This window comes from Carcharodon carcharias, chromosome 14 (assembly GCF_017639515.1).
Source record: "Carcharodon carcharias isolate sCarCar2 chromosome 14, sCarCar2.pri, whole genome shotgun sequence".
NCBI lineage: Eukaryota > Metazoa > Chordata > Chondrichthyes > Lamniformes > Lamnidae > Carcharodon > Carcharodon carcharias.
The window spans coordinates 137,927,749-137,954,964 of record NC_054480.1 but is presented as its reverse complement, the minus strand read 5'-3'; the positions used below and the strand labels follow the sequence as shown (position 1 = coordinate 137,954,964).

The following is a 27,216-nucleotide window of genomic DNA, read 5'->3' as shown; positions in this document are numbered from 1 at the left end:
TCAGGTTGTGTAGTGCAGCATTATGATCCGTGACACCCTCTGGGGAGTGCACTGGAGTGCCTGCCAGATCTGTCCAGGCATTGCAATCGCATCTTCAGCATCCCTGAAGATGGTGTGCTCGACCAATGCCCACGTAGCGGTATGAGCCTCGTTGTACCTTTTCTCTGTAGGAGTCTGAGGCCACTGCATGGACATCATCAACCATGTCCTTTGCCGGTGCCCTTTGTCCCTGAGGAGCCAGCCTTGGGTCCTGCATTGTTCCTCTAAGATCTCCAGGATCAGCGATCTACTCAAGAAATATGAGTTGTGGACACTTCCTGGATATTTGGTGCAAACCTGCAGGATTTGTTTATTATGGTCACACACCAGCCGTACATTGAGTGACTGGAAGCCTTTCCTGTTTATGTATTGTAGTGCCTGCTGCCAGGGAGCTGAGTGCAGTCGATGGCACTTTGCACCCGTGGAAACCCAAGAATCTCTGTGAAGGCCAGTGTTCTGGCATGCTGTTGTGCTTGATCTCTGTTGAAGTTGATGTATTGTGGGCCTTGGCAAAAAGGGCATCTGCGACCTCATGTATGCATTTGTGTGTTAATGCCTGAGAGATCTCATAGAGGTTCCCACTTAAGCTCTGGAAGGAGCCAGTGGCGTTGAAGTTGAGTGCAGCTGTTACTTTCACAGTCACTGGCAATGGATGTCCTCCAAGTCCACGTGGCACCAATTTGTGAAGAATGTTGCAAATGTGAGTTACCAGATCCCTAGACATGCGGAGACATCAGTGACACTGATTCTTGGTCATCTGCAGATAAGACAGGCGACTTCTGTACACCCTGGCCCTAGTGAGGCGCATGACGTTGCCGCTCTCTATGTCCTCTGCGTCCGGAGGGGGCACCGCTGAGCCTCGCTTTGGCTAACAAGCATCCTCCGTCACAATCTTCTCTTTCTTCTCTCATTCCTGTATGCTGTTTTGCAGGCTTCATCTTCCTGGTAGCCTCCTCCCTGCAGTATCAATGAGAAGAGTCAGGACTCGACTGCAAAACTAATCTTTCTGTCAATGACTTGTGAGTGATTGTGGGTTCACAGTCCTGGTTTCCATGTCGCCAACTACTCGTCACAGAAACGATCTACAAGGTGGGGTGCATACCACGGCGCTCTCCCTCTAACTAATCATGAGCAACTGCTACAAAATTGCTTTGGCCAAGCACCTTGATGTGCTTCTTTCAGCCCAGGCGCTGGCATCCTCATACACAGCACTGCAATACTACAGTGTTTGGAATATACATGAGTGACAATTTTTAAACAGGCTGTGCAATATGTTGAGGGCGGCCTGAGGCTTGGCTTCTGGGAACCATCCGGTGTCACTGCTGCAACACGCTCCAAAGTCTTATCCAGGTGCCCAATTTCACTTGACTTCATCATCACTCTGGGGAAATGCCACACTGTGAGCAAAGGGTTAAACCAGGAGATCGATTAGTGTTACTTTACGCAATTAATATCGAATGAATGCGTATCATTGCTTTGCTTTGGTGATTCCTGCAATGTCATTGAGAGACCACTAACATCTCTCAGCTGTGCTTCTCTGCTCATGTGGGAATGCGCAGTTCAGTTGAGTGACCCTTTAATGCCTCCCCCACCCCGTGCAGTCAGCTGGTGTCCAAAGTGCTTGCAGAGCCCCCAGCAGCAGGGTCTGTTCCCATTATACTTTTTATCTGCACAATCGCAGCAGGCAGGAAGATGGTGGTTGGACCCCTCCCTGTGCGAGTATGCAAACCACCCTCCACTTTGTCATGGAGGAAGTGATTGTTAATACTACCCTCCCTGTATCCCTTGATTCCATTGCTCTTGTGGTGCATATCTGTTAGTTAGTCCATGGACATTCTGAGGCAGAGGTGCCTATGCCCCATGTCCACCTCAGCCCTCAAAATGGTGAGGCCTTCTTGCACTGTTAAACACTGTATCCCCTTAGGCACACCCTGGGATTCCCTCACTTCACCAAGCAAGCCCTTGCCCAGCAGCCGTTGAAAAGACTTACCACTCATCTGGTGTGTTGAGACTTTTGTATTAGCCCCCTTGAAATCGATGTTGTGCCGCCAGTGAAGCCTGGCACTGAATACCCCAAGCGTTGCCTGATACCAGGCAGGCAAACTGTCCTCAAATTGAGGAGCGAAGTGCAGGTTGCCAGGTTCACGTTGCTTATGTACCGTTGTGAAACATGGCGCAATTGCATGCCAACCTGGCCTCATGATCCAGCGTGGGGGGATGATTCCAGTGACCAGGGGTTATAGTTGCCTGCAAATCTATCGAAATGACATTCTCTGACGTTCAGCAGCAGGGAAAACGACCTGCCATTCACAGCAGGAGAGGACGATTGCAAACTGGTTTTACGACAAGGTCAAAACCGATTTTTGTGAACTCACGAGATTTTCCGCTTCCCCCCTGCCCATTGCAAACGGGAGCGAAATATCCCAGCCCAAGAATTTGCTAATTTTGATCCTTGACTATGCTGTTAACTGACCTCATTCAGGACAGTGAAAAAGGTGCTAAGTTGGCCTTATTGGCACTGAGCCAAGTAGCAGATGAAGAATGGAAGAACATGGATTTATATTCACAACCTGAGGACATTCAAAGTGCTTCACAGTCAATGAAATACTTTTGAAATGTAGTCACTGTTGTAATGTAAGAAGTATGGCAGCCAGTTTTATGCATAGTAAGTTTTCACAAACAGCAGTGGGCTATTGACCAGATAACCTATTTTAGTGATCTTGATTGGGGATGTAATATTGACCAGGGTACCAGGGAGATCTCCTCTGTTCTTGATCTTTTACATCCACCTGACAGGACAGACAGGTGCACCAGGGTGAAGTCCTTGCCAGGAGAACAGGAGTATGACATGGTTGTGGTTATTGATTGCTATCTAGTGAGGCAATGCCGAGACACTGTTGAATAGAATGTCAACATTTAATACCTTAACTTACACATGAAGAATGGGCACTTGAGCAAAAAGCATGGAGGACTGCAAGCATCAGGCAGCCAGTCAGAGCCTTTTAGGAAAGAACTAATGTGCAGGATACAATCTGATAAAGCCAAATCTAATAATGCTGCTTATAAATGAGTAATAGTAAATAGTTTCAAACAATGGCTCCACCATTAATCCTCTATTTAACTCTAACGTTTTCCATGGGCCCACAAAAGCACTCTGATCCATTGCAGATTGCCTCCATCCCTAGTCTTGAGCTGCTGGCTAATTCGCCAAAGCAGCTGGGCCAATTCTTTGCCCTCCCATAACCGACAAGCTGAAGGGAGATACCTATTTAGCCCACAGCTTGCTGGCAGCATTTAAATGAATGAACTTGCTTTTGATTCAGGCTTTACTCTGGCAAAAATGGGTGAGCAGTGTGGTTGCAATGTCAACGTGATGTCCACTTTAAATGGAAGTCAAATTTCTCGCTCTGCGTGTCTTTGGCTTCAAAAAGCCATTGACACGGTTCCATTAAAGGGTACTAAATAAAGCTGATTCTTGTATAATTGGCGAGTGGATTTTGGGTTGAATTTCTTGCATTCCTGAAGACAGAAAGTAGATATTAATGGCTGTAGTTCTGTTTGAAGATTGGTTAGTAGTGTCCTCCCATCAGGTCCGGTGCTCCGCATTATCCTTATAAACCATCTGAATGAAAACGTTGCGTGAACAATTTGCAAGTTCACAGATGATGTTAAGAATATACGGGTGTAAGGATGTCAGATGAAAAAAAATGTTTGGAATCAAAAAGGACGGTTAAAGGTTTATTGTGCAGGTAACTGTTATGTTCAACTTGGAGTGCTTTATGAGTCCTGGAAGGTTATATCCTTCACCTTGTCATTCCAAAAGAGGATTTTTTCCTCTAATTCATGAACTAAGGGATTCAGGGGACATGGTGATGGCTAGGATTTGATCTATTGATGCAGGAGGCAATTTGCTTAGCTTTAGTTTGTGGATAGATTTAGAAAAATAATTTTAGAGATAAAATTTAATCAACATTTATATTTCATGCATTAATCAAATGCACTTTTTCATTTTACTCCCTTATTCATTTCCTGTAATCAAGTTGAACAGATCGAATTGAAACGTATTTATAATTTATATCAGCCAATTTTAAAATGAAAGGTATTGATGTTGTCATTAAAAAAATAAAGGAACAAAAAGAAACTGAAGCAAAGCTTCCATCTGCATACATTCCCCTCCCACCAGCAATACCAATACCACCAAAAACTGCAAATACATTTGACCAAACTATCTAGAACCTCTTTTTTATAAAAGTAAATGTTTAGTTAGCGTTTCAGTAAACGTATTAACAGCACTGTGGGTGTGCCTATACCACATGGATTGCAGCAGCTCAAGAAGGCGGCTCACCACCACCTTCTCAAGGACAATTAAGGATGGACAACAAATGCTGGCCTAGCCAGTGGCACCCACATCCTGTGAAAGAATAAATAAAGAGAAATCTAAACTCAGGATTTAACAAAAGTTTCAATAGTTTCCTGTCAGTTCTTTTGTGTACTGGTTACCTGACACTGGTGAACAGACACCATCTTAACTTCGGTTTGTCTCCTTCTCGGTTGGGATATGTCTTATCTAGTTCCTCTGTGACTTGACCCTCAACCCATTGTTCAACTGCAAACTACAAGCCTCTTGATTTCTAAGGTGTGTGCTCAAAGAAAAGATAGGTTTGTGAGGAAGGATAAAATCAGAGCAAATAATGAGAAAAGCATCATCAGAGACTTCAAACAGCACTTTGTCTAAAGCTGCCCGTGTCAGTTGATACTGTAATTGCTGATGCATTACAGGGAGGTGTTTTCTAAGACCTGGACTAAAGTAATAGAATTTCTAGGTTTATTATACTGCACATCTGAAGCAGATGATAGATTCTTTGAGATAAGTTCTTCATGACAATGATCACATTGATCAAACATGATCAACATCTTGGCCCGCTGTAACCTAATTAGCTCCTGGTTAATGACTTTTGTTCCTGGTTCTTTAAAAGGTTTGTTCTTGCTTTCTTAATGACTTACCTTGATTTTTTTTAATGTCAAGTCAGGTCCCATTTCCTTAAGTGATATTCTTGCGAAGGACTTACATTTGTCATCCTAAGAATATACTACAGACATTCCAGGTTCTGCTGGTCCCTAAACGGCATATCCTGCCTGATTCGGTCTTTAATACACAATCAGTAAGCATTCATAAGTAATACTGTATTTGGCTACATGGAATTGATATCCAACATTAGTCTGATTTTTTTCCCAATTTACTTGATGTAAACATGCCTTCCAATACATTGGTACGTTAGTAGAAATCCTCAAAAAAGCTTGTTGAAATTTTTGGAATCTTTCTTGTTGGAGAATTGTTCCATATTATTTAAATATATAAACATATTGGAAAATTTTCTACAAATGTACTTTATTCATCTTATTCCCAACACTTTCAATTTCACTGCCATAAAACCAGTGAGGAAATTGATGTGTTTGCTACTGCCTGACTTTAATAACAAAAGCTATAGATGGCGCTCCATTTCTTCTTCTATTACAAGAGACTTTTTCCTTCTGTATTTTTCTGATCGGTAATTATAGAGTGGTATTTGTATAATCTATCTAACTGCTGTAGACAGGGCTGCAGGCAATTTCGAGAAATGATTGAACATGCTCAGACTGCATCTTCTATTCTTTTAGCAACGTTTACAAGAATACAAAATGCCAGTGAGGGGAGAGGTCACATCATAGGCTTTGCATTAACAAGGAAGTATCAGGTAGATACTTAAAGGTCAGTCCATATTAACTACTGGTGAATCAGGGATGCATTACGGCCTGAAAATTACCATTGGGGAAGTAGATGCTCCTGGCTTCATCTGTATTGGTGCTTACATTTAAGGTAAAAGGCAATAATAATGATACTAACTGTGCTACGCTTTTATAAAGAACAATTATTCAATTTGAAGAAACTATATTAATGACAATAACTTGCATTTATATGTGCCTTTAATGCAGTAAAATGTCACACAGAAGTGTTATCAAACAAAATGAATAAACAAAAGTAAGCCACAAAAGGAGATATTAGGACAGGCAAAGAGATGAAAGAAAGACCCACATTTATGTAGCACCTTTCACAACCACCAGACGTCTCAAACATTTTACAGCCAATAAAGTACTTTGAAGTGTATTCACTGTAGGAATGTAGGAAACCAAATGCAGATAACCAAAACTTGGTCAAAGAGGCAGGTTTTAAGAAACTTCTTAACAAAGGAGTGAGAGGTAGAGATGCAGAATGGTTTAGGTAGGGCACAAAGCTTACAACCTAGGCATCTGAAGGCACGGGCATCATTAGTGGAGTGATGCAAACTAAGGATGTGTAAGAGACTAGAATTGGAGGAAGGTAGTGATCTCAGACAGTAGAGAGGCACATTATGAGATCTTGAGTCACTTTGAAATTTTTGCACGTCACACAATGTAAGTGCTTGTAAAACTGAAGCCAGTGAGCCAAATTCAATCTCACTGGCAACAGTGCGAAAATTATTTGCACGAACAGGAATATTGGGGAGAATTTTCTCTCCGTCGGGGGGAGGGGTTGTGCCGGGGTGGGTGGTGCTCAGTTGATTGGTGCTCCCGATTGGCTGGGTGCCTCCATTTTATCTGGGCAGGCCAATTAAAGCCCTCCCAGCGTGTCACGCACCTGGAAACTCTCAGCACTACCTATGGGGGCAGGGGGAGGAGGGAAAGGCGGGGTCTGCACTCTTTCATACATGCACGCGAAAGAGCACAGAAATCTCTCTGGGGCACAGAGATGCCTCAGGGAGATTAGTTTCACGTATAAAACATTGAATAAAGGGAGAAAAAATTTAAGGACATGTCCCCTCATGTGAAATGGTCACATGAGCTGGGCCATGTCCATTAATGTTAATAAAAAATTTTCTAACACTTTAAAACCCATGGATGAGGTTCGATGAAAAATGCAAAGGCTACCTGGGCTCTTCACCTGCCCGCCAACCTTAAGGTCGGATGGGCAGCTCAGGTCAATGATTTAATTGATTGTTAATTGGCCTTAATAGGCCTTTGACGGTTCAGTGGGCACGCAGCCGAGTTGGCTGCACGCCCGCCACACTGAAAACCTGAACAATGCGCGGTAACGTCAGGATGAACGCCCGATGTCACCCCACATCATTTACACCTTGGCGAGTGGACCCTGCCTCGCTTGCCAAGCCAAAGATTCTACCCATGGATACAATACACTTTGCTTTTATACAGTGGGTGTCATGGGTGTATAATTACTGTTACTTATGACATAAGCATCTCCCTTGACCTAAAGTACCAGGACATAGTGGTGGTACATTCAACAGCTGATTAGTCGGGGATCAAATGCTAATACAGTCATTAGCTCACAATAAACAATGCATGTTCAGATGTTAGACAGCAAGGGACCTTTAAAAAAACTATTTTGTAGCTAAAACATGATTTTGTAATGGTAACTCTCTTGAAAAAGGGCCAGACTTACAGTCATCTGGAGACATGACGTGAGGAGAGGTTAGCTGGAACAGACTTCAGGGGCTTACATGCCAGTTGCAATGCCCATTAAGATGGCAACTGCCCTTGCTTGCTGGACAGTCTACCACATAGTCAATACTTAAAATATTCATATTCATGCACAATAGCTGATATTTTTGCTATAACTAGTTACAAGCTAATTCGTTAATGCAAGACTACATATCAAAACAATGTTATCAATGCTATTGTTTGATTAAAATAAAGACAAAAAAGCCACATCATAATGACCTCATTTGAAGAAACAAGCCTGTAATTTACATCCGTTAACAGTTACCAATGTTTATCAGTCATTTTATTTCAGATATGAGGGCAGTTAGAACTCTTGATTGTTGCTTAAAACGGTGACTGTTCCACTTCTTTAATCTTTTAATAGAACTCAATGGATATTGTCGTCCAATCAAGAGGTTAGAATAATGCGATGGAACAATACACAGATTGCTTTATCAGTCAGTATAATCTTTATTAAGCCTTCAGAGTGTTTAAAACTTTATTATTATTGTCTGACAAAGACATTTCACACTTGTGGAATATTAGCTATCATCCTTACAACTAAAGTGAATAATACCTTGTATTTCCTTCTATCTGTGATGCCCTTCACAGTTCATAGTTAGCTTGCATTTTAGGTGCAAAAAGTAGAAACATGTTCCATATCCCGGCACTAATATCCTGCACTTTGATTACGTGTAAATCTCAGACTACAATGCATCTATGAGTATCTCACAAACACTGATGCATATAGCACATTTTGTGATAGAATATTGTTTTTAAACTACCATGTTGTATTTTAAGGACTTACAGGAAATATTTTATGCCCTTGTGCACATCAAATGATTATTCAAATTTGAAACAGTTGGGAATAAATAAGTAAGCACACATCCAAGAGCAATAAATGCTATTGTGGAAACATTGTACCAAAAGGAATACACATCTTTTGGTTTCATAGGGATTAACAAACTCATGTAAAACTATTTGGTATTGATTTTAACATAGTCATTAATTTATTCATTTTAACCAGGTGTGGTAAAGACACTGAAGAATTTCATTTCTTCTGATGCTGTAAGTTAAACTCTTTCACAGAACTCCTTTACTCTTAACAGTCATTAACTCATTTATTTTACTCATGTTACAAACAGATTAATGGCTGTGAGGTAATCGTTCTCCTTCTGCATCCTGGTACATGCCAGAAATACATTTTACAAAATTTGCAGAATGCCAGCCTGTAATTTTCTGGCCATTCATTGTAATGGATGAAAGAATGTGCGCTGGTGGAGGTGGGGAGATGGTGGGATACACAACTTCATGACTTGTGTTTCTGATATGTGCTAGTAGCATAGAAGCAGAAATATTATCTTTCTGTTGAAAGGAATTTTATGTAAGCATGTGAATCAGTCTGATAACATCCTTGCTGTGACTGAAACCAAAAACTCAATATTATGCAGACAACAATGGAAAATGTATTTAAGGGAGTTGAAACTAATACAGTTATCGATCATAATTGAAAATAATACTATGATACTAATTCTAATTTTGACATTTTTTCTGAGTGACGTGGAAATTGATTCTTTGTAATCATTAGTGACATATTAATCACATAGATGCTCTCCAATGCTAGCAGCTTGAGGTCTGGTACATAGCTTTTAAACTTCAGTGCTTGCTTTAACAGATGATCAGCATGAAGAGACCATAGGCAAGAACAAGTATATACAGTCTAAGAAAGTAGTCTATTAATATTAAACTGCAACTTTTCTTTGCATGATTTTTGTTGTGCAATCAATTGAGTTTATGATCTGATGGCTGTAAAGACATCGCAGAGCGTTGGGGGTAGTTACTAATGTGTCACAACAACACAACCATACAATAGAGGCAGATGAGGGATACATTTAAAACCCGGGAACCAGAGGGAGAAAGGAGATGTATTGTTTCAGTGTCACACTCTCTAGATATGTTTATTGCTGCAACTGAAAAATTAGTTGATTTTCAATTAGTTGATTAGTTGCTTTCTTGCCATTCTATGATGAATGGTTTGATTTTATAGCTTTAGTAAAATTGCTATAAAAAGCAGAATTAAAATTCTTCCCAAAATATAATGGATAAATTCATTTTTACACAATTGTCAATTTATGGAAAAAGAACAAGATGCAGGCAGGCATAAAATCATAAGAAATAGGAGCAGGAGGAGGTTATTTCCCCCATCAAGCCTGCCTCCATTCTATACAATCATGGCTGATCTGATTGTAGCCTTAACTCCACTTTCCTGCCTGTCCCCCATAACCCTTGACTTCCTTATCGATCAAAAACCTGCCTAACTGAGCCTTGAATATATTCAGTGACCCAGCCTCCACTGTTCTCTGTGGAAGAGAATTCCACAGACTAATGACCCTCTTAAAGAAGAAATTCCTCCTTCTCCTCCTCTCCATCTTAAATGGGTCACCAGTCATTTTTAAACTCTGCCCCCTAGTTCTAGATTCCCCCACAACAGGAAACAACCTCTCAGCATCTACCCTGTCAAGCCCCCTCAGAATCTTATATGTTTCAATAAGATCACCTCTTATTCTTCAAAACTCCAATGTGTATAATACTGTCTACTTGCCTGTGATTGAAAGATTAGCTCACTGAAGTATTCTTATCACATTTATCAATGCTGCAGCAAAATGATAATTATGTTCCACATTCTTGGTTATTTCACTTGTTTCTTTAACATTATTTTGCCAAACTATTTGTTCCATCCATTTGATCTATACTTCATTCATAGATTTCTGCCTATTGTAATTACTGTAATTGGACCAGAAGGATGAAAACAATGCAAACATGTAGATAAAAGGGCACAATAAGTGTGCAAAAAAACTTGAAACTTGGAGAACAGGAGAGGGTTAAAATAATATATGATATTAGTCTAGCTATTTCTCTGCATGAGATGAGTTAGCTTTATCACATTGAGCTCATTAATTTTTTTGAATGGGTTGGGGTTTATCTATACATTTTATAGCGGTATCAACCAAAGATTTCACCTTTCACCACTTATAATTAAACTTCTTAATCTGCCAAGAGCAGTATTCATCTTACTCATCAGATCTATTCAGTTGATTTTCCAGTGATGGGTTGACATATAGTTATAATCTGACGAGGTCAGAGGTCTGATGGTTGAGATTCTTCACTGTTTGGCATGTCAGAGAGTTGAGAACTGAGAGATGAGGCCTCACTACTACTGCAAATGGAATGGGATCTTCCTCCAGGAAAGCCTGTCTGGTGAAGGGAGGGGGGGGAGAAAGCATTTTTTAAAAAGGACAAATTGCTTCAAAATAACAATAAACTCTGAAATGTGCACAAAGAAGATTGCACTGACTCCTTCTTGATGAAAACATCATAGAATGTAGAAGTGATTATTTAGAGAGAAAAGGGAGAGGGGGTAAAATTCAGCATCCGTGGTGATCTTGATCTCAAAAATCCTCGGGGTTCTGCCAGGCCTCTGCACTTTTTCCAAAATTCCCTGTGAAGGGCAAAACCTCCAATCCTCCCTTCGAGACAAGTGTCATTAAGACTGGCGGGTATTGGAACCAGGAATGAGGATTCCCCACAATGAGGTTTCCAGCTGCCTCGCTCAGTCAGGACCTAACTTATCCCTGGAATCCGGTATGTTCAATAAGAAGACCTGGCTGAGCTTGCAGAAGCTCAGTGATCTTGAACCACCCAACCCATGGTGGCCAAAGAGCCTAATTTCCCAGCTGTTGGGAGCAGTGGGTAATGGAAATATCCCCGTAATGTGATTGTGCCTACCTGTAGTGTAAAGTCGCTAAGGTCTTCCCAAGGTGGCCGGTATCCCTGTACCTCAACAGGACTGCATTGGAAATCAACTTTCTGCGCTAGTGGACTTGTAGCTTTCATCAGAGTCCCAATTGACCCCTGAATATCCTGTTGAAGAATCAAAAACAACAGGATAGATGTCTTGGAAAACAACGTAATTGATGCCTCATTTGACGAGGATATAAACATTTAAACTTTGCATTTATTGCAGGTCCTTAGAAACACTAATCGATGTGATAACTAATGACTTTATTCTAAAATCCTCTGGAACATTCCACCAAAGAATAATAAATGAAAACAAGAGAAGTGTAATTTCTGCAATGTGTTCACTTATATTAAAAACAAAAATGAAAAGGTTCATATTTTTCCTTGCAAAATTTTATATTATATTTATAAATAAATCTTATAATTGGAAAATAGAGCAATGTGTCACTATTATGGGAAGATTTTCAAAATGCTGATAATTGAAAATACGTAGGGTATACAGCACAGAAAAAGGCCATTTGGCCCAACTACTCCTTGCTGGTAATTATGCTCTACTTGAGCTTCTTCCCATCTTTTATCATCTAAACCTACCATTATAACCATCCATTCCCTTCTCCCTTATATGCTTGTCTAATTTCCCCTTAAATGCATCTATGTATTTGCTTCAACTACCATCTGTGGAAGTGAGTTCCACATTCTTACCTTTCTTTGAGTAAAGAATTTTCTTCCAAATTCCTGTTGGATTTCTTGTATTGGTGGTTATGCTGTTCCCCATAGAGGAAACATTTTTCCTGTGCCTATTCCATGAAAACCTTTCATGTTTTATTGACTTCTATTAGGTTACCCTTCAGCTTGCTTTTTTCAAGAGAGGAGACCTAGTTTGCCAATCCTGTCCTGGACTGCATAGCCATGCATTTCTAGCATCATCCTTGTAAATCTTGTCTGAATCCTCTCCAGTGTTTCAGTATTGTTCTTGTAATATGGCAATCAGAACTGCACACACTATTCTAAGTGTGGTCTAACCAAGGTTCGATACAGGTTTAGCATAACTTCCCTACTTTTCAACTCTATCCCTTGAGAAATAAAGCCTGGTGCTTGGTTCACTCGTCTTATGGCCTTGCTGACCTGTTGCACAACTTTTAGTGATTGTATTTGTACTCCAACGTCCCTTTGTTCCTCTACTCCACCAAGACATGCATCTCCCAGTAATAAATGACCTTCCTGTTCTTCCTTTAATAAGTACTACCTCACATTTATCTGTGTTGAACTTCATTTGCCAATTATTTGCAATTAAATTAGTAACAACAGCTGTCTTTATTGCACCACTCCACACCTCACCCACCACCCTGTGGCTCACTCAGTTCATATAGTAAGTGACATCTATTTTGGACCAGAAGCTTCCTACTTGGATCCCTGTTATTTCGAGTTAACATGTTGTCCAAGGCAATAATAGGGGTACTCAGATTAGAGTGAGGGAATTGCCCAGGGTTTCCACCCCTGATTGCTATCAGGAACTAGTGCTGCTAGTCTGTGTGTGAGGTTAACAAGAAACAATGACTTGATCTTGGCTGTGATGCCCCCCCCACCGATCAAAAATCCACCTGACTCACAGAGTCAAGGCTCATGTGAAAAATGTCTATCTTGATTAGCTAACAGAAGCTAACTTCCATTGGTGGAAATATGTCTGAGTAAGGTGAGGAATGGAGAAAAGTGAGGTAGAATAAAATAATATAAATGCTAATACTATTGTCATACACAGATTAAGATAACATGCACTTACTGCTTTGTTCCTGTTGCACTGGTCTGTGTGTTTCTGCATTATGCTCTTCTTTTTGTCCTTGCATCGTTTATTCTGAAACCAGACCCTGATGACCCTTGAGCTGAGTCCTGTCATCTCCATGAGCTGCTGCTTCATGAGTGCATCCGGTCGGGGGTTTGCAGCATAACAGGTCCTTAATGTGAGCAACTGCTGCTCATTCAGTACGGTCCGCACACGGGTTATCTTATCAGAGTGTTTCAGAGCTCGCAGTGCTGGCTGACATGCCTTGACTTTCTCTAAATGTTCAACAAAACAAAACTGAGGCAGAGGGAGATTTTCACTGTCAAATATCAGCATACCTCTAGGATTGGATCAATGTAAGATAAGACTTGCTACTCTAAGATAATAATATCAAGCCTTTGAAGAGCACCTCCTGTTACATTGGTATCACATTTCCAGTTCCCATACGTTTAATCAACCTTGCCAATATCCCCTCGACACTTCGACAATAGGTATTGCTGCCATCACATTTTGGTTTTAATGCTGTAATACAAAGGATGTCTCAGTGTTCTCTCCCCCCCCCCCCCCCCCCCCCCCCCAGAGGGAAATGCACGAGCATTGCCCAATGCCTTTTTACAATCTGAAGTGCAACCAGTTATGCTGTTGAAAGATGCTGTGGAATTGGGCAAACACAGTAAAAGAGGCAGCCCATGTATTTTAGGGATGGATTCCTACTTCAATAGTTCTGTTATATAGCATGGCACAAATAAAACAGCCAACATTGTGCAGCAGACTTTACAAGGCACCAGATAAGCCTGCACATTATTTAGCATTATATTCTTTCTACCCTAGGGGTTGTGTGATTGAATTTGAGCACAAACATCAACTAACCTGATAGAAACAAGCTGTCATTGTCTGTTACAGAGCTCAAAGGATCCCCTTGAATTAAGCTGGGATCCAGAAGCCAGCCATCCTCAACACAGTAGGGTCCATCAAATCGCAATCTGCATTCATCTCCAGGTAGGAGCTGCCGATTGCAGGCTACACAGCGGAAGCATTGTTGGTGATAGGTGAGGCCTCCAGCTCTGAGAACCAGGTCAGAAGATACCAATCCAACTTGACATTGAGCACATCTCACCGAAAATTTTCTAAGAAGCAGCAGAAAAATTAGAGGAGCGTAATGCTGTCCTGTATAATTACAGTTTCAGACAACACTTTTAAGCTACATTACTTCAGACTAAAGAAAATTATTGGACCATCTCGAGCCTGATTTTGCAGCGGTGATGGCAGCAAAACTTAGCATTGGCCATTATCAGTCCTGTGGAATTCACTGCAACTTCTGGGGCTAGATTTTATGCAGCCCGTCGTGGAAGGAACTGTAGCAGCTGGGCCCATTTAATCATGGAAGAGGTTCCGTCAGTCTCCTAGCAGTGAGAAAACCCAATTAAGTCAGAGGGCAGAAGGGATTGAGGCAAGATTCACGGCCACAGGCAGCAAGATGTCAATTAAGCTCATTAATGAACCAATTGATGCACATTATCCCTGAGCCCACCACAATTTAGTGGTGGTTCAGGAATTAAATGGAGGCTGCACCAGTCCCCCTCTCTGGGTTTTGGTGGGGAGGGGGTGGGTCCCTCACTATTAGGCACTCTACCCAATCGAGGGACCTAGCATCAAGCAGAGGGATGCCTGCCCTTGCCTTCACCCCCCCGCCCCCACAACCCCCATCCGGCGACCACCCCCCCCCAACCCCCATCCTGCTTTCGTTCATCTGTGGCCTGGGGTCCCTCTGCAATCATAGGCCTCAGTGCCACTCCCACTGGCACTAGTTGCGTCAGAGGCCAGCCAGCAGCAGTTGGTGGAAGGGACTTTTGCCACTGGGGATATCAGTCATGGGCAACCCTGACAGCGGCCAGTTAAGTGCCTGAAGGGAACCTGAATGTGTCGGGCTGCCCCCAAGGAACTGATGGGGTTTCCTGTTGGTTCTCTGACTAGTGCGCAAGACCCCCATTGGTCGGACAAAATCCCAGTCCTAGAGTCCATACATGTGCAGTTAAGCATAAAAATCCAGCAGTTTCTATAAATGATTCTACGCTTTTCCAGAGGATGTGCTGTTGAGCTCCACAGGACCACAATCAATTAGATATAACTGAACTGACAGGAACTTCAAGTCTTACGCACTTAGTCTCACAGTAAAAAACCTTTGAAAAAGTTACGCTTTGCTGAATGAGGTGTAACTGGGTTTTGAATGCTTACTAAATTCATAGTCACACTATGTACCTCACTGGCCCTGAAAAAACAATTTTGTATTTGTTCAATGTTAATATTTCCAATTATATAAAGAAATACCACATATTTTTAAAAATAATATATTTTTCACATTTATGATATTTTAGTGTCTACTTTAGTCTCTAGTGTTTGTTCCAAACCTTTATTTCACTATCTGTGAAACTTAACATAAAAAATGAAGGGATTCAGTGGCTTTAACTTCCTGATTTGCTATCTACAAGAATACATCAATGTGATTGGCTGCTTATTTTGTGTGATGACAGCAGTGCTGCTGGATAACTGGAGATGCTCTTGATTTGGCGTCAGATTCAAACTGGCATGGAAAGGGGGAATCCATGCCGCAGAGATGGCAGCTTTCTTCGAGGTCAGCAACCTATTGTCTCAGACTAACTCAACTCAGCTCAAACTATGTCCAACGGAGCTTCAAACCCTACAAATGGCTTTAATGATTCTGAAGCAGGGAAGAGGTAAAGGTAGCTGTGTGAGTGTTGTTGAGCTCAGGATAGATTTGGTTGTGATGTTTCTCGTGGCTGAATAGCCTGCAAACAGGTGCAGGTTCAAATGTCACCACTTGAAACTGAGATTGGAGGGCTTCTGATATTGTAGGGATACTGATATCCATGTTGCTGTACCACAACAAAGTGCTTTTGGGGACAAGAATAAAGATTTGGCACAGAAGCAAGAAATGGAACTGGTAGGATATGTTACCAATACTAAGCCTGCAGCCTGGTAAAATCTCCAAACTGCTCAGTGCACTGGAATAGAGCAGTTTGGCAACCTGCCTGAAATTATGCACTAAGCTCATTAGGCTCTTGAGCTGTATTTAAATCAGTGGCTGTCCTACATTGCAGCTGAAGTGGTGGAGCAGTATTCAAGCTAAATAGTGCATGTTTGAAAGAACTTGGGCACTCCTGAGTTCTGTGCCCTGCCCCAGAATCCCTTCCCTCTTGCCAGATTAACCACCGTACCCCTCCCATGCCCTATGCCAAGAACATGCTGATAATGCAGCCCAGACACATCTGCAGCACCAGGAAATGATCTGATCTCAGATTCAGTTAGTGAAGTTAGCCAATGTGTACAGTCTTACATAACACCTATATAGCACTGCCACCATTGGCGCAGCACTTGGACTGATTATCAGCTCCATTATTTCTAGACTTTAATAAACGTGTATTGATCTCTGTTATTTCTTATGTCCCACTGTGAAGTTTATTTTCATGTAATACCTCTGATACCAGATGATTGTTCTGTTGCTACACAGATGGCTTCTCATTTGCCACTTGTACAGCTAGCTCAGCCTGAAATTATGGTAGTTTCAAACGAACAGATCGCAATGTACAAAATAACAAATGGTTGGTATGAGCTATAGAGAAACATTGGGTTGCTTATTGAATTTGGGTATCAAGCTGAGTAAATGGCTGACTAAAAACTAACTGATGTTGTATGCATTTGTAATTCACTCATGCAAATCTATTTTTCTATAATTTACAATGTCCCATTTTTGGTTGCTGAAAGACCCAAATCTAAGGAGCAATAGTATGGTATGACAGTCCGGAGAAACCTAATTAATTAGATGCTGTCTACTCAGCCACATCAGGAAGAATGTGCCAGTATGATTTCATACTAGAAGATTCTTTCTGCATTGCCTTATTACGGAGATAGGCTGCAGCCTAAATGTCAACCATTTCCAAGCAGTAGCTGTTGGAAAAATGTGAAAATTCTGCAAATGCTATCATGAGAAGCATACTGGATGCTGTTTTCTGCAAGGGAGATGGTAATGAGATCATGGCAGCAACAAATCCATGGCTATACATGGATTTGTTGCCTGATCATCTGCCTGTTGGTGTGGTGGCCATTTCTAGCAGCTTTCAGGGATAGTACAAAAAGCTGACTGAAACTCTGCCAGTGTTAAGTTGGAGTCAGATTATAAGGAGTACCTGTGACCCATTTCTGAAAGTTTTCAGTCTTAACTATGTCACTATAGGAAGATGGCATGTGAACGTCAGGTGCTTCCTGACTGAAAATCAGAGGCCAATGATCTGGGTCCTCTGTTGCACATAGAACAATAGATAGGAAAGAATTGACCAAGGCCTGGAATCATGTCTTCAGCCTTTTCTCTTCTTCAGGAAGGTTTGAAGAAACTTATTAAAAGAAAGGGGAGAAAAAATATGTTGAGAAAATGAAAAGGAGAAATAAATTAGACAGATTAATGCATGCACAATAAAATTAAGTATAGCATAAATAGCCTGAGGTAATACTCTCTTAAGTGTCCCAAGGTCATTGCGCGATATTTCGTTCAGCGGGCGCACGCTGGAGTCAGCAGCGTGGCCACCGACAGTTAACAGGGCTACTAAGGCCATTAAAGTAATGATTAAATGAAATTTTTCTTTGCCTGTCCAACTTTATGGTTGGCAGGCAGGCGAAAAGGCCAAGCAGCCGTTAGAGTTTTTAGGAAACCTCATCCATGGGCAGGATGAGGTTTCCAACAGCAAATAAAAATTAAATAAAATTTTTAAAATTTCATTCATAGCACGTCCCTGCTCATGTGACAGAGTCGTGTGAGGGCACATGTTTTTAACCTTGCTTAAGTTTTTAATTTTTAATGTTCAAACTCTTCAGCGCCCTGAGGCAGCTCTGTGCCTCAGGGGGCTTTAACTGTGCGTGCATGCACGGACTTTGCGCTCCTCCGGCCCCCATCCTGGCAGAGCTGAGCGCTGCAGCGTGCGTTTCACACCCAATTGCAGGCGGCGGTCAGCTTCCCGATCGCTCCCGGGCTTGCCTGCCGAGCCCGCCCAACCATTGGAAAATCTTGGCCCATGGGATGTTGACTAATATTTAATTAAAATTTGAATAGTAACAAGGAAATGACATGTGTTTACTCACTTGAAATAGTCAGTCTTGCAGTAGGTCTTTCCCTCTCTCAGGAAGCAGGTGCAGCTCTCATCAAGATACTGGTTGCACTCAACACACTTGAGGCAGGTTGCATGCCACTTCAAATCTGGATAGACTCTCAGAATATAGGGATCTGTGATATGCTTATTGCAGCCAAAACATACAGATGCTGAGCCTTGCCCTGCAATGCAACATTTCAGAAATTATCGCAATGAGATCAATCTTTCCAGTCACCTTAATGAAATCAAACCTCAAAGTCTCAAAAGCATGTGTGCTGGTATGGCGAGATATAGTGTGGCAGTCAATGTGGGTGCATTGAGAATACTGAATGTTATGGAAAGAAAAGAAGAAAAAATACAGGATGTTTTGCAGTCTGCGTGAATCACAGCAAATTAGTTACTTTTGAGGTATAATCACTGTTGTTATCTGGACAAATGTGGCAACAGGTTTACTTATATGAATCGATGGATAGTCCTATAGGATAAATTACTAGTTAATCTGCTTTGGTGTTGTTACTCAAGGGATAGATGATGGTCAGATACTGGAAGATTACCCCCGTTCTTCAAATCATATCCAGGGATCTTCCACACCCGCCTGAACAGGCAGGTGTGACTTTATTTTGATAATTTATGCAAAAGATAGCAATGCATCACTATCTCAGAACCTCACTGGTGTGTCAGATTAGATTATGTGTTCAATCCTGCAATGGGGCTAGAACTACTTTCACCTCTGGGTCAATATGAATGGTATGAAAAACAGTGTGAGGGTATTGAAAGATTATGTTGGCATGATAATTCTGTCAATGCGGATGGTGTGGTGGGATTATAGGATGATGCTACAGTTTACGATCAGTGTCATGGGTAGAATGCATGTGGTGGTATGAAGAGTAGTCAATCTGGATAGCAATATCGACAGTGAATATAGATGATATAGTTGGCTGTCTGTATGAGTGGTATTGTGGACAGTAAGTGTGACTTCTATGTTGACACACAGTGATTGGTGGAGTGGGTAGTTGTGTAGTTGTGTGGGTGTTATGATCAGCCTGGCTTGAATAATCAGCATTGCGAATGGACAGTCAGCCTGGGATTGGTACAATCCCAGATTCATACAGTGGTACATTTAATAATTTCTCTAGTCAGCCATGCAATCTGTCAGATCCCTCAACGTGTGGGAGATACCTCCACAAGTGAGGCTGTATGGGTAGTTCATAAAAGAAAAGAACATGAGTGTGCATATTGACTGCTAGGTTTACCTACAATAACAAGTGACTGCATTTAAAAGTAGTTCATTGGCTGTGAAGTGTTGTGGGGCACCAGAGAATGTGAAAGGAGCTTTGTTGATATGAGTTCTTTCTTCTTTAATATCTCTTCATAAATAAAAATAATTAGAGTATATCTGCAGGCCAGGATGTAAATAAAATATAACACATAATATGATTTCACCTGACATTCTAATTGCAACTAATAACTTGAAATAGAAACTCTATGCAAACCGGGTTAATTCACAGACAATTAGGAGGGGCAATTGAATCTGAGAACAAAACTCGGGCAGTATTTATTGAATTGGACAAAGTATGAAAGTAAGCAGATTGAATGCATATTGACAAGAAAATATGGGTGGCATAAGTACCATATGAACAGTTTTGAAATAGTTAAGGATAAAGTTGCTGAGGATAAATTGAAAGAGATCAATGTAGTTTAGATGACCTGACCCTTACTGTACCAGTCATGGGGGAGCACTAAATAACAAAGCAAAAGAATGCTAAACCATAGAGCCAACACAGTAGAGCACAAGTCAGAGGAAGTCATGGGTATGGATGTTCTGGTCAGATCATACTTTAAGGACTATCTCTGGTTCTGATCACCTAGGCACAATGGAGACATGTTAAAGAAGACCAAGGTTGATTCCTTGTGTCAGAGGACTATGTTATGAGAAGAATGTGGAGGAACTTGGATTTCTCAGCCTTGAGAAAAGGTATCTGAGAGTTAACTGTGGACATTCATTTAGGTGACTGTCAAAAATAAACAATGGTGATGTGAAAGAAACATTTTATGCAAAATGTGGTTAAGATCTGGAATGTACTGCTTGAGAGTGTGGTGGAGACAGACTCAATCATGGATATTGGATAAGAGTAAAAATTTGCAGGACTACGGGGAAAGGGCAGAAGTGGGACTAGCTGAGTTATTCTTGCAGAGAACCACATGGACATGATGAGGCACTGTAGCCATTCTATGATTATTCTTTATTGAAAAAGTATCAAAAAATGGAATGGGCCTCAAAAAGAATATTGCAGATAACTGCCCTACAATCATTTGAGATGGAGCTGGAGGCCTTGATAGGAGGCTGTCAACTCTTCTTGAATGGATGAATTAAAATGTAGTTGTCATCCAGGAAATTGTTTTGTGATTCTGATGTTTTACCCGTGGAAGCATAATTTCACTTCCATCACAGTTTGTCCACATGACTTTGATAATAAACAATTATGCCATGCCCAGCATCCTGATATGACAAATCTCTCCACTTATAAGGCTGGCACAATACTCTGTGGCATCTTTACTTCTAAGCTATCCAGTCAGCATCACTTGTAGAGATATTTATTATTTCAAACTGCTGTCCATGACCTATTCTTCAAATCTCTATCTTAAATTTGACAGACAGATATGTGGCAGTGAGTTATAAGACAATATTTCAATCAAATGATCTACGAAAGTCAGAAGAACCTTGAAATTGAATCACTGCATCAAACTCTTTTCTAGTTATCTATAACTTTCTGTTTTATTCTCCACATTTCACATTTAATCATTTTAAACTATTATATCGCATATGCAGTGAGCGTGCTAGAGGTGTTATAACACAAGTGAAAGGGTATTGAAGATTACGAAGAAAAATTTATTTTGTTCACTATAGATTAGTAACATTAGAGTAAATTGGTGTCTTTACTGCTTTCAGTATAGAGCTTCAAGAACTAAGAGTGCATATCATGAAATGTGGAATGCTCTGCTTATGATAATATTTTGTAATATTTTCTAAATAATTACATTTGTTTTATTTGTATGTCTCTGTAAGAGAATGCAAAAACAGCCAGTTAAAAAAAAAATAATAGAAGCAATGCGATGTTGGAAGAATTGTACCATCACTTAAATTTGGAAAGGAATTCTGAATAAAAGCCATTCATTTAATCAGAGCCTTTCTGTTTGGTAAAAGAAAAGATTAAAAATCAGTTCAATCATTTCTTCAATTTTATATTTCTTGATTTTAAACTACGAAAGCCTTCGCCCCCAAACAGAAGGGTTGGTCAATCTATCTGATACTGTAGGTAATATTCTGTTTTTGAATGGGATTATATTATTTCTGCTCATTGTCTTGGGAGAAAGTGCAAAACAGGCAATGGTGAATCAACAGCTCATTTTATATTCCACTTGAATGGAAAAGGAATAAGACAGAGGTACAAAGCTGGCTGTTGATTCACTATCCCGCTTTTACAGAACCACCCAGGGTGAATTTCCAATCCACTGCATTTGATAACCATTAAGGGACTGTGGAATGAACTGAAATGTAAAATATGAATGTTTAAAGCTGTTTTTATAAGAGCTATTTGGTGAGATATGTAACCTGCTTTATTTATGTAATACAGTTCAGGTATTTGTGTTCTTATGCTATCATAGCCTTGACTTATTGTTTCTTCTGAAGATGCTTATTTTTTAAGCACTCTGCCCATTTGATATAGTAACTGGCAGTAATGAGTTGGCCTTGAAAAGCCACCTTTATAGCTGAATAAAATATATTAGCCAAATTAGTTGATTCATGTGTCCAATGATGCAAGGGGGAGATACTTATGTACACTAAGAAAGTTTTAAAAGATACAAAAAGCTGCTGATGTAGACAGCCAAACAGTTATCTTAGTCGTGAAAAGTCCTTCTTGACATAGGCTCTGATGTACTTATTTATGTAACTGTGATTTGTAAAGGGATTTAATTCTTTATCAGCCTGTACCAAATAAGTAGACATGATTCCTTAAGAACTAATTAAAAACACAACCCACTATCCTTGAGCATATTTCTCACAAAAGTTCCTTCCAAATTCTTTAAGCACCAATGTATCCTCCTTACCAGCACAATCCTGCACTTTACCAAACTAAAATCTTCAACTCACTGTGCTCAGTGCCATGGATTATTGTTAACATATTTTATACAATTATTCCTGTTGGTCTTGACAACAAATAATATCTTTTGAGTCAGATTTGAGCAGATTGATAACATTATCCCTTCATAAGCACCCAATCGTATACTACGTTACAATGAGTACATGTAAATATAAATGAGCACATTCTACATGATACTGATATAAATATTGTATAAACTGTGTAAGAAAAAATGGTTTATCCTCACCCTGGACTTTGAAGATTTAAGGTTATTCCAGCCTTTCATTTTGTCTATAAGTTTATCAATTCTGACTTTGACAATTATAGCACTGTAAAGCTTGGTACTCTGATTGGAAGCTATTCATGACATCCTATTTAATAATCAAACATTAAAGAGAATAAAAGTAAAAACATTTGTATTTAGAAAGCACTTTTCATGACCCCAATTGCAGCCAATTAAGTACTATTTGAAGTGACTTGCAAGGTAAGGAAAAGGAGATGGAGAATTGCACATGGCAGGGTCTAACAAGCAGCAACAACAATAAACAGTGACATGCTTTATATTGATTTGGTTGCGGGACAAATATTAGTCAGAACACAAGACATACTCCCTGCTCTTTTTCAAATAATGCCATTGAGTCTGTTGCATCCACCTGGGAGACAGAAGGGTCTTGGTTTAATGTCTCATCCAAAAGATGGCACCTCCAACTGTCCAGCACTTTACTGCTGCATTGAAGTTTTATCCTAGATTATGTGCTCAAGACACTAAAATGGGACTTGAAACCACAACTTTCTACCTCAGCCAGTGAGCCTCAGCTGACTAGATTTAGGCACACAATTTAAAGCTATATTGAAACACCATCCGTTCACAACATTGAATAGTTCAGAAAACTATTTGACTTCTCCTTGAACATTTTTCTTTAAATGGCAGTATTGGCAGTAATGAGCTCAAGGACAGGCAGATTTTTAAAGTCAAGCTAGTGATTCCTTTAATGCTTTTGTTAGCCAAAAGCTAAAACATAATGGCCCATAAATAAATCATCATATATTAAATTCATCTGTCTAGTTTCATGATTGTGTTGCCACTCTTGAAGAGATTGTAGTGCAGTCTTTATCTACTGAGTCCAAAGATAAATGTAACAAAAGATTCAGCTCCTTCCACTCAATCAGTCCCTAACTAGAATGCAAATAGGACTGTCCCTATGAGGAAGGTAATTTAGTTGTTAGTAACTAAATGAAATGCGTGGGAAAATACATGGATCATATTCATACACAGCAGTATGTCACTAAGACTGGTACTGGCCACGAACTATAATTATGTATTGTACAGTTTAGGATGCATCATTTGCCCTTTAATTCCTTCAGCATCACAAACATATGCTTAGATTTTTTGAAACTGTATCAAGGTCAGTATTAACATAAACTTTGACTCCAATATTTTTGTTCAAAAATTAAAAATAAAATTGATTGTGCTTTTTGGCTGAATTCACTAAATTGCTTCTTGTGTTCAACCCATTTCCAACAGGTTGGCTTTCACTGTTTGTAACTTTTTAAAATGCTGTGAGGCATTTTTCTGCACATAAGGAATGTTAGTTATTGTTCCTATTCTGTGATTAAAATACTTGAACTCCTAAACCATGCAACAGAAATCTTAACAAAATTCTGAAATTATCAGTAATTCAGTAAGCAAAAAGAGAATTTAATGAATGCAAAAATAATGTCAGAAGTATTCATTTTAGCAGTTTGTGTTCAAATGGCATCTCATGTTATTATACATTTGACTAATATGTGAAGTGTCTTACTGGTTGCCAAAGTTGAAATTAAAGTTGAATTTTAATATTGTGGTGTGTGGCTTACATCCCAAGCTTTCTTTGATCAATATCTAATTGGTGTAATTTGAACCAATTTAGGAACACATTTTCCAGAACTAAAGTTAGGATTCAACCTATTCAAGAAATGGCAGGGCATCATAGGTGTACACATTGGTCAATGCTCTAAAATCCCAAGATTCTAACCTTTCACTCTTAAAAAATAACTATAGTTAGATTTGTGCAAACTGTACTCAAAGCCAGAATTAACTTAGAATTCTACCTCAATATTTTTACCTGAAAAGTGAAAATAAAATGTGCCCATTGACAATATTTTTAGCTTTTAAATGCAAAAAAAGTTACAATGTCAATCCTATATATATACACCGTCTTTCAACACAATTTAATTTTCTCCTATTTTTGGTGAATACACTTCAAAAAATCAGTGTTATCAAAAATATATAACTGAAACCATCACTGTTTATATAAGTAATCAAACTCTATACCAAAAGTTGCAAAAGAGCAAAGACACATGCTATAGTGAAATAAAGTAATACATATTTATACTTTCCACTGACATTAGCAGGACCTAATATTTAATGTCCTCTGTTTCATGCAATCCAAAGTAAAACTTTTATCATGAGTGCTCCCAAACAGCAGAATAGTACAATATATGTTTCATTGAGCAAGACTATTAACAAAACACATCATTCATTGTTGCATTGACGTCTGTCTTGAATAGTTTCCTCAGGACTCTAAATACACATACAGGAGATAAACCCAGTGACAGAGTAAACACAGATTTAACCATTACCAGTATAGTGAAATGTGTGTATTAATATGCAAAAAAGCTTCTAAAACAAATTAATGTTGTTCATATTTCACCAATGTCAAGAACAGTTTCAAATAACTTGTGCACTTCTCGTGATGAGAGCTTAGTTGAAGACTACAGCTGAACTACTAAAGATTCCCATGTCAATCAAACTATGTAAAGTACGATGTCTGTTTCTCTATGTAAAAACACGGTGCTCATCTAGATAGGTGAGGTCATTTAATAAAATCACTTTCTAGCATGATAAGTTTTGAAAGCAAAAAAGGCAATCTTACTTTTAGAAGGGTTTCCCAGGTCCCCCATAATGAACTCCTTTTTCTCCCCACTCTGGAATCAGGTATGGTGGTGATTGAAGCTGTTTCTCATCATTCCAGAGGGGATGATGTTTGCTTTGCTGGCGTTGACTGGGAAATAACAATGTCTTTAAGACAACTCCTGCACTTCCTTCCCTGTCTGTATTCCTAACTCACGCTTATTCAATGGCTTTGAAAAGTCGATAGTTGCGACCCGCCTCCTCATTAATGAAACTGTAAGGGGTGGGGAATTCTTTGTCAGCTCAGAGGTATGATTGCATTATTTCAGTAGAGGTTCTTATCAAATATAGAGCACAATTCAAAAAGAAGTTTAACAATATCGACAATATACATTTAACAGCAAATTAATCCAGAATGTTGTTGAAAAGTGACATGATGTGGCCAACTAAAATCATACAGCAACCTGTCTTGCTACTAAAACAATGAACAGAAACTGTTTCAATAATAAATATATTACCTTGATACAGAAGCTTGGAAGCTTTGTTTTTTCAAATACATCAAAAAATGTCAAAATTTATTTTGATTTTACAAAGTTAGTTCTGGTGGATAACACATAAAGTTACACAATGGTTTATGATTTCAAATATTTTGCATGATCTTTCATTATTCATCATTAATTATGATTAACTGTGTATGGTACTTTGCTTCATGTATTGATTATTTTCAGTATATGTTTTCCTACTAAAAAATAAGGTGATCTGGGTCGCATTCAGACTTTAACTGTGGCATCGGGTTGTTTTTTAGTATAGGTACGGCTGCATCTTCCGGTCGGTGAGCAGGGGGTGGGGCCTGCTCGCTGATGTGTAAAATGACATGGGGTGACGTCGGGCGGGTGTTCCGACATCACCCCGCGTCATTTACATTTTCAGGTCAGCGGGCGCAGAGCCGAGTCGGCTGCGCACCCACCGACCTGTCAACGGCCACTTAAGGCCATAAATAAAGTAATTGAACTAATCAATGGACCTGCCCGTCCAACCTTAACGTTGGCAGGCAGGCCGGTAGCCCCGGCGGGCTTCCGAAGAAACATGAAACCTCATCCAAGGGCGGGATGAGGTTTCATGAGGGTATTAAAATTTGTATGAAATCTCTAAATAAAAGAAACTGACATGTCTCAGCTCATGTGACAGTGTCACATGAGGGGATATGTCAGTAATTTTATTTCTCATCTTTACTTAATGTTTCAAACTTGAGCCGATCTCCCTGAGGCAGCACTTTGCCTCAGGGAGATCTGTGCGTGAGAAAGAGCGCAGTCCCGGCTTAGGGAATCCCCCCCTCCCCCACTGCCCCCTGCCCACACAGGGAGCACATTCCTGGCACACGTCACACTGGGCGGGCTTTAATTGGCCCGCCCACGTAAAATGGCAGCACGCCCCTGATTGGGGGCGCCAATCGGGAACCCACCCGCTCCTGTTCCCGCACAACCTCCCTGACAGAGGGAAGACCCTGCCCTTGAATTCAGAGTCAGTATTTTGTGAGTAGTAGCTAGTCTGAGACGGGCAGCTGCAGTTCAGATTCTAGACAGTATGCTGTCTCAATCTCTGGTGATAGACTGTCCACCAATATCCATTACAAACCCACCGACTCCCACACTATCTCGACTACAGCTCCTCACACCCCGCTTCCTGTAAGGACTCCATCCCATTCTCTCAGTTCTTTCGCCTCCGTCGCATCTGTTCCGATGATGCTACCTTCAAAAACAGTTCCTCTGACATGTCCTCCTTCTTCCTTAACCGAGGTTTTCCACCCACGGTCGTTGACAGGGCCCTCAACCGTGTCCGGCCCATCTCCCGCGCATCCGCCCTCATGCCTTCTCCTCCCTCACAGAAACATGA

At 40.2% G+C, this 27,216-nt stretch overlaps 1 protein-coding gene across 1 annotated transcript; it reads right to left on the bottom strand.

The window, feature by feature from the left end:
• Nucleotides 1–25,373, bottom strand: LOC121287627 (insulin gene enhancer protein ISL-1-like). The gene is made up of 6 exons (XM_041205559.1): nt 25,346–25,373; nt 18,281–18,470; nt 14,000–14,256; nt 13,130–13,404; nt 11,338–11,472; nt 1–336 (listed from the first exon to the last, which is right to left on the bottom strand). The coding sequence occupies exons 1-6, from the start codon at nt 25,371–25,373 to the stop codon at nt 1–3; spliced, it is 1,221 nt and encodes a 406-aa protein (XP_041061493.1).
• Between the last annotated feature and the right edge of the window lie 1,843 nt (nt 25,374–27,216).

What these genes read in the sequence shown, in the direction of transcription:
- LOC121287627 (XM_041205559.1), bottom strand. Translation starts at nt 25,373, where the DNA reads ATGGGGGACCTGGGAAACCCTTCTAAAA. An exon ending in TGCAAGACTGACTATTTCAA is followed by an intron (nt 14,257 to 18,280) that starts GTGAGTAAACAC and finishes GCTGCTTCTTAG; the next exon opens with AAAATTTTCGGTGAGATGTG. An exon ending in TTAGCGACTTTACACTACAG is followed by an intron (nt 337 to 11,337) that starts GTAGGCACAATC and finishes CAAATCCTGCAG; the next exon opens with GTTTGCACCAAATATCCAGG.